At 56.2% G+C, this 12786-nt stretch overlaps 1 protein-coding gene across 2 annotated transcripts in view; it reads right to left on the minus strand.

The window, feature by feature from the left end:
- The window catches only part of LOC116240110 (telomerase protein component 1-like), a 152250-nt gene that overhangs the window by 46438 nt on the left and 93026 nt on the right, over positions 1-12786 (minus strand). Inside the window, exons 30-32 of one of the 2 annotated variants that reach the window (XM_090130174.1) lie at positions 11645-11805; positions 7740-7850; positions 4823-4930 (exon numbers count right to left, since the gene is read on the minus strand). In XM_090130174.1, the coding sequence (XP_089986300.1) occupies positions 4823-4930; positions 7740-7850; positions 11645-11805 (380 nt within the window). The remainder of the gene's footprint in view (positions 1-4822; positions 4931-7739; positions 7851-11644; positions 11806-12786) is intronic. The other variant, XM_090130175.1, reaches the window with a different exon arrangement.

Consider the following 12786-nt stretch of genomic DNA (forward strand, 5'->3'; position numbering starts at 1 on the left):
TAGCGACCCATAGGGACCCATAGCGACCCATAGACACCCATAGGGACCCATAGAGACCCACAGCGACCCATAGCAACCCACAGCGACCCATAGGGACCCACTGAGACCCATAGTGAACCATAGAGACCCATAGCGACCCATAGCGACCCATAGAGACCCATAGAGACCCATAGCGACCCACTGAGACCCACAGCGACCCATAGCGACACATAGGGACACATAGGGACCCACAGCGACCCATAGAGACCCATAGGGACCCATAGAGACCCATAGAGACCCATAGAGACCCATAGCGACCCACTGAGACCCACAGCGACCCATAGCGACACATAGGGACACATAGAGACCCATAGAGACACACTGAGACCCACTGAGACCCATAGGAACACAGAGACCCACAGCGACCCATAGGGACCCATAGAGACCCATAGAGACCGATAGGGACCCATAGGGACCCATAGCGACCCATACCGACACAATGAGACCCATAGGGACCCATAGCGACCCATAGAGACCCACAGCGACCCATAGCGACCCACAGCGACCCATAGAGACCCACTGAGACCCATAGGGACGCACAGCGACCCATAGCGACCCGTAGCAACCCATAGAGACCGATAGAGACCCACAGCGACCCACAGCGAACACGGCCTGCAGCCAGCGGCCCTGCGGGGAGCCACAGCGACCCATAGCGACCCATAGCGACCCATAGCGACCCATAGAGACCCATAGCGACCCATAGTGACCCATAGAGACCCATAGCGACCCACTGAGACCCACAGCGACCCATAGAGACCCACTGAGAACCATAGCGACCCATAGAGACCCATAGCGACCCACTGAGACCCACAGCGACCCATAGAGACCCACTGAGACCCATAGCGACCCATAGCGACCCATAGTGACCCATAGTGACCCATAGGGACCCATAGAGACCCATAGCGACACAATGAGACCCATAGCGACCCATAAAGACCCATAGGGACCCATAGCGACCCACAGCGACCCATAGAGACCCATAGAGACCCATAGCGACCCATAGCGACCCATAAAGACCCATAGAGACCCATAGCGACCCATAGCGACCCATAAAGACCCATAGGGACCCATAGCGACCCATAAAGACCCACAGAGACCCATAGCGACCCATAGCGACCCATAGGGACACATAGGGACCCATAGAGACCCATAGCGACCCATAGAGACCCATAGCGACCCATAGCGACCCATAGGGACACATAGGGACCCATAGCGATCCATAGCAACCCATAGCGACCCACTGAGACCCATAGCGACCCATAGCGATCCATAGGGACCCATAGCGACCCATAGAGACCCATAGGGACCCATAGCGACCCACTGAGACCCATAGCGACCCATAGGGACCCACAGCGACCCATAGGGACCCATAGGGAACCATAGAGACCCATAGAGACCCATAGAGACCCATAGAGACCCATAGCGACCCATAGTGACCCATAGAGACCCATAGCGACCCATAGCGACCCATAGTGACCCATAGTGACCCATAGAGACCCATAGCGACCCACTGAGACCCACAGCGACCCATAGAGACCCACTGAGAACCATAGCGACCCATAGAGACCCATAGCGACCCACTGAGACCCACAGCGACCCATAGAGACCCACTGAGACCCATAGCGACCCATAGCGACCCATAGTGACCCATAGTGACCCATAGGGACCCATAGAGACCCATAGCGACACAATGAGACCCATAGCGACCCATAAAGACCCATAGGGACCCATAGCGACCCACAGCGACCCATAAAGACCCATAGGGACCCATAGCGACCCATAGCGACCCATAAAGACCCACAGAGACCCATAGCGACCCATAGCGACCCATAGGGACACATAGGGACCCATAGAGACCCATAGCGACCCATAGAGACCCATAGCGACCCATAGAGACCCATAGCGACCCATAGCGACCCATAGGGACACATAGGGACCCATAGCGATCCATAGCAACCCATAGCGACCCACTGAGACCCATAGCGACCCATAGGGACCCACAGCGACCCATAGGGACCCATAGGGAACCATAGGGACCCACAGCGACCCATAGAGACCCATAGGGACCCATAGGGACCCATAGAGACCCATAGCGACCCACTGAGACCCATAGCGACCCATAGAAAGCCACTGAGACCCATAGTGACCCACACTGACCCATAGGGACCCACAGCGACCCATAGCGACCCATAGCGACCCACTGAGACCCATAGCGACCCATAGGGACCCATAGGGACACATAGAGACCCACAGCGACCCATAGCGACCCACAGCGACCCATAGGGACCCTCTGAGACCCATAGCGACCCATAGAGACCCACAGCGACCCATAGCGACCCATAGTGACCCATAGCGACCCATAGTGACCCATAGCGACACACAGACACCCATAGAGACCCACTGAGACCCCATAGCGACCCACTGAGACCCATAGAGACCCATAGCGACCCATAGCGACCCAGAGGGACCCATAGCGACCCATAGAGACCCATAGAGACCCATAGAGACCCATAGAGACCCATAGCGACCCATAGCGACCCATAGAGACCCATAGGGACCCATAGAGACCCATAGAGACCCATAGGGAGCCATAGCGACCCATAGCGACCAACTGAGACCCACAGCGACCCATAGCGACCCATAGAGACCCATAGCGACCCATAGAGACCCATAGGGACCCATAGAGACCCATAGCGACCCACTGAGACCCACAGCGACCCATAGCGACACATAGGGACACATAGAGACCCATAGCGACCCATAGCGACCCATAGGGACACATAGAGACCCATAGAGACACACTGAGACCCACTGAGACCCATAGGAACACAGAGACCCACAGCGACCCATAGAGACCCATAGAGACCCATAGGGACCCATAGAGACCCATAGAGACCCATAGAGACCGATAGGGACCCATAGGGACCCATAGCGACCCATACCGACACAATGAGACCCATAGGGACCCATAGCGACCCATAGAGACCCACTGAGACCCATAGCGACCCATAGCGACCCATAGAGACCCACTGAGACCCATAGGGACCCATAGCGACCCATAGCGACCCACAGCGACCCATAGTGACCCACTGAGACCCATAGGGACGCACAGCGACCCATAGAGACCCACTGAGACCCATAGAGACCCACAGCGACCCATAGCGACCCACAGCGACCCATAGAGACCCACTGAGACCCATAGGGACGCACAGCGACCCATAGCGACCCGTAGCAACCCATAGAGACCGATAGAGACCCACAGCGACCCACAGCGACCACGGCCTGCAGCCAGCGGCCCTGCGGGGAGCCACAGCGACCCATAGCGCCCCATAGCGACCCATAGAGACCCATAGCGACCCATAGTGACCCATAGAGACCCATAGGGACCCATAGAGACCCATAGCGACACAATGAGACCCATAGCGACCCATAAAGACCCATAGGGACCCATAGCGACCCATAGAGACCCATAGAGACCCATAACGACCCATACCGACCCATAGAGACCCATAGAGACCCATAGGGACCCATAGCAACCCATAGGGACCCATAGCAACCCATAGCGACCCATAGGGACACATAGAGACCCATAGAGACCCACTGAGACCCACTGAGACCCCATAGCGACGCATAGCGACGCATAGAGACCCACTGAGACCCATAGCGACCCATAGGGACCCATAGCGACCCATAGGGACCCATAGAGACCCATACGGACCCATACGGACCCACTGAGACCCCATAGCGACCCATAGCGACGCATAGCGACCCATAGAGACCCATAGGGACCCACTGAGACCCATAGCGACGCATAGCGACCCATAGAGACCCACTGAGACCCATAGAGACCCACTGAGACCCATAGCGACCCATAGGGACCCATAGCAACCCATAGAGACCCATAGCGACCCATAGAGACCCATAGGGACCCACAGCGACCCACGGCCTGCAGCCAGCGGCCCTGCGGGGACCCGCAGCGACCCATAGAGACCCATAGGGACCCATAGGGACCCACAGCGACCCATAGGGGCCCATAGCGACCCACTGAGACCCATAGGGACCCATAGGGACCCATAGTGACCCATAGCGACGCATAGAGACCCATAGAGACCCATAGAGACCCACAGAGACCCATAGCGACCCATAGCGACCCATAGAGACCCATAGAGACCCATAGCGACCCATAGAGACCCATAGAGACCCATAGCGACCCATAGCGACCCATAGCGACCCACTGAGATCCACAGCGACCCATAGCGACCCATAGGGACCCATAGGGACCCACTGAGACCCATAGCGACCCATAGTGACCAACAGCGACCCAGAGCGACCCATAGAGACCTATAGAGACACATAGCGACCCATAGGGACCCATAGCGACCAACTGAGACCCATAGGGACCAACTGAGACCCATACAGACCCATAGAGACCCACTGAGACCCACTGAGACCCATAGCGACCCATAGTGACCCATAGCGACCCACGACCAGCAGCCAGCGGCCCTGCGGAGACCCATAGGGACCCATAGCAACCCATAGCGACCCATAGGAACCCATAGCGACCCATAGCGACCCATAGGAACCCATAGCGACCCATAGTGACCCACTGACACCCATAGCGACCCATAGCGACCCATAGGGACCCATAGGGACCCATAGGGACCTATAGAGACCCATAGAGCCCCATAGACCCCCATAGAGACCCATGGAGACCCACAGAGCCCCATAGATCCCCATAGAGCCCCACAGACCCCCCACCCCCCACCCCCCGCCCCCTACTCACGTGCCCCCCCACGGCACATGGGGGGCAGCGCAGCCCCACAAGTTCCCGCAGCCGCTGCCCCACGGCCACGTCCCACAGCAGCAGCGTCCCGTCTGCTGAGCCCGACAGCTGGGGGACACGGGGACACGTGGGGACAACAGGGACCCACAGGGACCCACAGGGACCATAGGGACCATAGGGACCATAGGGACCATAAGGACACATGGGGACCCACAGGGACCCATAGGGACACATAGGGACACATGGGGACTCATAGAGACCCATAGGGACCCACAGGGACCCATAGGGAACATAGGGACCCATAGGGACCCATGGGGACACATAGGGACACACGGGGATACATGGGGACCCATAGATCCCATAGAGACCCACAGGGACCCCATAGGGACACATAGGGACCATTAGAGCCCCATAGAGACCCCATAGGGACCCATAGAGCCCCATAGAGACCCATAGGGACCCATAGGGACCCATAGGGACCCATGGGGACACATGGGGACACATGGGGACACATGGGGACCCATAGAGACCCCATAGGGACCCACAGGGACCCACAGGGACACATAGGGACACGTGGGGACACATGGGGACCCACAGGGACCCACAGGGACCGATAGGGACCCATAGGGACACGTGGGGACACATGGGGACCCATAGGGACCCCACAGGGACCCACAGGGACACATAGGGACCCATAGAGACCCACAGGGACCCCATAGCGACACATAGCGACCCATAGGGACCCATAGGGACACGTGTGCACACAGAGGGACCCATAGGAACCCATAGAGACCCCATATGGACACATGGGGACCCATACAGACCCATAGAGCCCCATAGAGACCCATAAAGACCCATAGGGAGCCAGAGATCCCCATAGAAACCCCACAGAGCCCCATAGGGACCCATAGATCCCCATAGATCCCCATAGAAACCCCATAGAGCCCCATAAGGACCCATAGATCCCCATAGAGCCCCATAGAGACCCCATAGAGACCCACAGGAACCCATAGAGCCCCATAGAGACCCCATAGGAACCCACAGACACCCATGGAGACCCACAGAGACCCACATTGCCCTATAGAAACCCCATAGAGACCCATAGAGCCCCATAGAGACCCCATAGAGAACCACGGGAACCCATAGAGCCCCATAAGGACCCATAGAGACCCATAAAGACCCATAGGGAGCCAGAGATCCCCATAGAAACCCCACAGAGCCCCATAGGGACCCATAGAGCCCCATAGGGACCCCATAGAGACCCATAGATCCCCATAGAGACCCATAGAGCCCCACAGAGCCCCATAGTGACCCATAGATCCCCATAGAAACCCCATAGAGCCCCATAGGGACCCATAGAGCACCATAGGGACCCATAGAGCACCATAGAGACCCATAAAGACCCATAGGGAGCCACAGATCCCCATAGATCCCCATAGAAACCCCATAGAAACCCCATAGAAACCCATGGAGACCCATAGAGCCCCATGGAGACCCATAGAGACCCACAGAGACCCCATAAGAACCCATAGAGCCCCATAGAGACCCCATAGGAACCCACAGAGACCCATAGAGCCCCACAGAGCCCCATAGTGACCCATAGAGACCCATAGATCCCCATAGAAACCCCATAGAGCCCCATAAGGACCCATAGAGGCCCACATAGTCCCACAGGGAGCCATAGAGCCCCACAGAAACCCCATAGAGCCCCACAGAGCCCCATAGGGACCCATAGGGACCCATAGATCCCCACAGAAAACCCATAGAGCCCCATAGAGCCCCATAAAGACCCATAGAGACCCATAGGAACCCATAGAGACCCACAGGAACCCATAGAGCCCCATAGAGACCCCATAGATCCCCATAGAAACCCCATAGTGCCCCATAAGGACCCATAGAGCCCCATAGAGACCCATAAAGACCCATAGGGAGCCATAGATCCCCATAGAGCCCCATAGAGACCCCATAGAGCCCCATAGAGACCCCATAGAGCCCCATAGGGACCCATAGAAAACCCATAGAGCCCCACAGAGCCCCACAGTGACCCATAGAGACCCATAGAGCCCCATATATCCCCATAGAGCCCCATAGAAACCCCATAGAGCCCCATAGAGACCCACAGGAACCCATAGAGCCCCATAGAGACCCCATAGATCCCCATAGAAACCCCATAGAGCCCCATAAGGACCCATAGAGCCCCATAGAGCCCCATAAGGACCCATAGAGCCCCATAGAGACCCATAGAGACCCCATAGAGCCCCATAGGGACCCATAGGGACCCATAGATCCCCATAGAAAACCCATAGAGCCCCATAGAGCCCCACAGAGCCCCATAGTGACCCATAGAGACCCATAGATCCCCATATATCCCCATAGAAACCCCATAGTGCCCCATAGGGACCCATAGAGCCCCATAGAGCCCCATAGGGACCCATAGAGCCCCATAGAAACCCATAGAGCCCCATAGAGACCCATAGAGACCCCATAGAGACCCACAGGAACCCATAGAGCCCCATAGAGACCCCATAGATCCCCATAGAAACCCCATAGAGCCCCATAAGGACCCATAGAGCCCCATAGAGACCCCATAAGGACCCATAGGGAGCCATAGATCCCCATAGAGCCCCATAGAAACCCCATAGAACCCCATAGAGACCCATAGAGACCCATAGAGACCCATAGAGACCCCATAGATCCCCATAGAAACCCCAGAGTGCCCCATAGGGACCCATAGAGCCCCATAGAGACCCATAGAGCCCCATAGGGACCCATAGAGCCCCATAGAAACCCCATAGAGCCCCATAAAGACCCATAGAGCCCCATAGAGACCCATAAAGACCCATAGGGAGCCATAGAGCCCCACAGAGCCCCATAGTGCCCCACAGAGCCCCACAGCACCCCACACCCCCCCACTTACCAGCAGGGCTCCTGCCCACCCCACAGCGCAGACCCGCTCCCTGTGCGCGTTCTCCCATCGCCGCAGCTCCTGCCCCATAGCGGCGCCCCACGCGCCCCACACCGCCACCGCCTGCCCCACAGAGAACGGCTCAGCCCCACGGCGCCACACTGAGCCCCATTGGGACCCCATAGGGACCCATGGAGACACATAGGGACCCATGGAGACACATAGGGACCCATAGGGACCCATAGGGACCCATAGAGACCCATAGAGACCCCATAGACCCATAGAGACCCATACGGACCCCATAGAGACCCATAGGGACCCCATAGAGACCCATAGCGACACACAGACCCCATAATAAACCCATAGAGCCCCATAGAGACCCACAGAAACCCCATAGTGCCCTGTAGAGACCATTAGGACCCATAGAGACCCGTAAGACCCCATAGGACCCAATAGGACCCCATAGAGACCCCATAGGGACCCATAGAGACCCATAGAGAAACATAGAGACCCATAGAGACCCCATAGAGCCCCATAGATCCCATAAGAAACCATTAGGACCCATACGGACCCATATGGACCCATAGAGACCCACAGAGACCCATAGAGATCTCAAAGGGACCCACAGAAACCCCATAGAGCCCTGTAGAGACCATTGGGACCCATAGAGACCCATAGAGACCCATAGAGACCCCTAAGACCCCATAGAGACCCATAGAGACCCCATAGACCCATAGAGACCCATAGATCCCCATAGAGACCCCATAGAGACCCCACAGGGCACCATAGAGACCCATAGAGATCCATACGGACCCCATAGAGACCCCATAAAACCCCATAAAGATGCCATGAAGACCCCATAGAGACCCACAGAGACCCCATAGATCCCCACCCAGCCCCATAGAGCCCCATAGAGACCCATAGAGACCCCATAAAGCCCTATTGACCCCATAGAACCCCATGGAACCCCATAGAGACCCCATAGAGCCCCACAAAGACCCCATAAAAACCCCATAGAGACCCATAGAGCCCCATAGAGACCCACAGAGACCCCATAGATTCCCAACCAGCCCCATAGAGACCCCATAGGGCACCATAGAGACCCATAGGGACCCATAGTGACCCCACAGATCCCAATAGATTCCCACAGAACCCCATAGACACCCCATAGAAACCCCATAGAGCCCCATAGAGACCCCGTAGAACCCATAGAGACCCCACAGATCCCAATAGATCCCCACAGAGCCCCATAGAGACCCATAGAGACCCATAGAGACCCATAGAGACCCATAGAGACCCATAGAGACCCACAGAACCCCATAGAGCCCCATAGAACCCCATAGAGACTCATAGAGACCCCATAGGGACCCATGAAGACCCCATAAAGCCCCATAGGGCTCCACAGAGCCCCATAAAGACCCCATAGAGACCCACAGAGACCCACAGAGACCCATAGAAACCCATAGGAATCCAAAGAGCCCCATAGAGACCCATAGAGACCCCATAGATCCCCACCCAGCCCCATAGAGACCCATAGAGACACCATAGAGACCCCATAGGGACCCCATAGAGGCCCACAAAGACCCCATTAAAACCCCATAGAGACCCATAAGGACCCCATAGAGCCCCATAGAGACCCCATAGAGACCCATAGAGACCCCATAGATCCCCACCCAGCCCCATAGATCCCCATAGAGACACCATAGAGACCCCATAGGGACCCCATAGAGGCCCACAAAGACCCCATTAAAACCCCATAGAGACCCACAGAGCCCCATAGAGACCCATAAGGACCCCATAGAGCCCCATAGAGACCCATAGAGACCCACAGAGACCCCATAGTAACCCCATAGAGACTCATAAAGCCCCATAAAGACCCCATAGAGATCCCATGAAGACCCATAGAGACCCACAGAGACCCCATAGATTCCCAACCAGCCCCATAGAGACCAATATGGACCCATACGGACCCATACGGACCCATAGAGACCCCATAGGAACCCATAGGGACCCATAGAGACCCATAGAGACCCCATAGAGACCCATATTGTCCCATAAAGACCCATAGAGCCCCATAGAGACCCCACAGAGACCCCACAGATCCCAATAGAAACCCACAGAACCCCATAGAGACCCCATAAAGACCCCATAGAGACCCACAGAGCCCCATAGATCCCCACAGAACCCCACAGACACCCAAAGGTACCCATAGGACCCCATTGAGACCCCGTAGGAACCCATAGAGACCCACAGAGACCCCACAGATCCCAATAGAACCCCACAGAACCCCATAGAAACCCCATAGAAACCCCATAGAGACCCCACAGAGACCCCGTAGAACCCATAGAGACCCCATAAAGCCCCATAAGGCTCCATAGAGCCCCATAAAGACCCACAGAGACCCCACAGATCCCAATAGAAACCCACAGAACCCCATAGAGACCCCATAAAGACCCATAGAGACCCCACGGATCCCAATAGATCCCCACAGAGCCCCATAGAGACTCATAGAGACCCCATAGGGACCCATGGAGATGCCATAGAGACCCATAGAGACCCATAGAGACCCATAGAGACCCCATAGGGACCCATGGAGACGCCATAGAGACCCATGGAGACCCCATAAGACCCATAGATACCCTTAGAGACCCATAGAGACCCTATAGAGCCCCACAGTGACCCCATAGAGACCCATAGACCCCCATAGTGACCCCATAAGACCCATAGATACCCTTAGAGACCCATAGAGACCCTATAGAGCCCCACAGTGACCCCATAGAGACCCATAGACACCCTTAGGGACACCATAGAGCTCCGTAGTACCCACAGAACCCCATAGAGACCCCACAGCGACCCCATAGAGACCCACTGAGCCCCATATGACCCCGTAAGACCCATAGAGACCCATAGAGACCCCATAGAGCCCCACAGTGCCCCATAGAGACCCATAGAGACCCCATAAAGCCCCATAGAACCCCATAGGGACCCCATAGAGAGCCCATAGAAACCCCATAAAGCCCCATAAAGCCCCATAGAGCCCCATAAACCCGCATAAAACCCCATAGGGCCCCATAGAGACCCATAGAGCCCCATAGAGCCCCATAGAGACCCCATGGAGCCCCACAGAACCCCATAGAGACCCCATAGAGCCCCATAGAGCCCCATAAAGACCCCCATAAAGACCCCATAAAGCCCCATAAACCTGCATAAAACCCCATAGGGCCCCATAGAGCCCCATAGAGCCCCATAGAGAACCCATAGAGCCCCATAAAGCCCCATAAAGACCCCATAATGCCCCATAGAGCCCCATAGACCCCCATAAAGACCCCATAAAGCCCCATAAACCCGCATAAAACCCCATAGGGCCCCATAGAGCCCCACAGAAACCCCATAGAGCCCCATAGAACCCCATAGGGACCCCATAGAGAGCCCATAGAGACCCCATAAAGCCCCATAAAGACCCCATAGAGCCCCATAAACCCGCATAAAACCCCATAGGGCCCCATAGAGCCCCATAGAGACCCCATAGAGCCCCATAGAACCCCATAGGGACTCCATAGAGAGCCCATAGAGACCCCATAAAGCCCCATAAAGACCCCATAATGCCCCATAGAGACCCCATAGAGCCCCATAGAGACCCCATAGAGCCCCATAGAGCCCCATAAAGACCCCATAAAGCCCCATAAACCCGCATAAAACCCCATAAAGCCCCATAGAGCCCCATAAAGACCCCATAATGCCCCATAGAGCCCCATAGAGCCCCATAGAGACCCCATGGAGCCCCATAGAGCCCCATAGAGACCCCATAATGCCCCATAGAGCCCCATAGAGCCCCATAGAACCCCATAGAGACCCCATAGACCCCCCGGTGCCCCATAGAAGCCCTCAGCCCCCCAGACCCCATAAATCCCCCATACCCGATCAGAGCCACCCGTGGCCAGACGGGTCTCAGTGGGGCAGAAGCTGAGAGCCTCAGTGGGGCCGAGGTGGGGGTACAGAACGTGTCCCCCCCCATTCGACCCCATAGAGCTGTGGGGCAGCAGGGCCTGAAGGGGGAAAAGCAGCAGAGCCCCGTCCTCTGGGGGCGGGGAGTGTGAGACATTGGGACCCCATAAGGACCCCATAAGGACCCCATAGGGACCCCATAGGGACCCCATAGGGACCCCATAAGGAACCCAAAGGGAAACCCCATAAGGAACCCATAGGGACCCCATAAGGAACCCATAAGCACACATAGGGACCCCATAAGGACCCCATAGGGACCCCATAGGGAACCCAAAGGGAAACCCCATAGGGACACATAGGGACCCCATAAGGACCCCATAGGGACCCCATAGGGAACCCAAAGGGAAACCCCATAAGGAACCCATAGAAATCCCATAGAAACCCATAGGGACCCCATAGGGACACGTAGGAACCCATAGAGACACATAGGGATCCCATAAGGACCCCATAGGGACACATAGGGACCTCATAAGCACCCCATAAAGATCCCTAAGGGAAACCCCATAAGAACACATGGGGACCCCATAAGGACCCCATAGGGACACATAGGGATCCCATAAGGACCCCATAAGGATCCCTAAGGGAAACCCCATAGAAACACATAGGGACCCCATAGAAATCCCATAGGGACCCATAGAGACCCCAGAAGGACCCCATAGGGACACATAGGGACCCCATAAGGACCCCATAAGGAACCCAAAGGGAAACCCCATAAGGAACCCATAGAAATCCCATAGAAACCCATAAGAACCCCACAGGGACACGTAGGAACCCATAGAGACACATAGGGATCCCATAAGGACCCCATAGGAACACAAAGGAACCCATAGGAACCCATAGAGACCCATAGGGACACATAGGGACCCCATAAGGACCCCATAAGGACCCCATAAGGATCCCTAAGGGAAACCCCATAAGGAACCCATAGGGACCCCATAAGGAACCCATAGAAATCCCATAGAAACCCATAGGGACCCCATAGGGACACATAGGAACCCATAGGGACACATAGGGATCCCATAAGGACCCCATAAGGAACCCAAAGGGAAACCCC

The sequence above is a fragment of the Phasianus colchicus genome, chromosome 39 (genome assembly GCF_987193195.1).
Source record: "Phasianus colchicus chromosome 39, bPhaCol1.hap1.1, whole genome shotgun sequence".
Taxonomy (NCBI): domain Eukaryota; kingdom Metazoa; phylum Chordata; class Aves; order Galliformes; family Phasianidae; genus Phasianus; species Phasianus colchicus.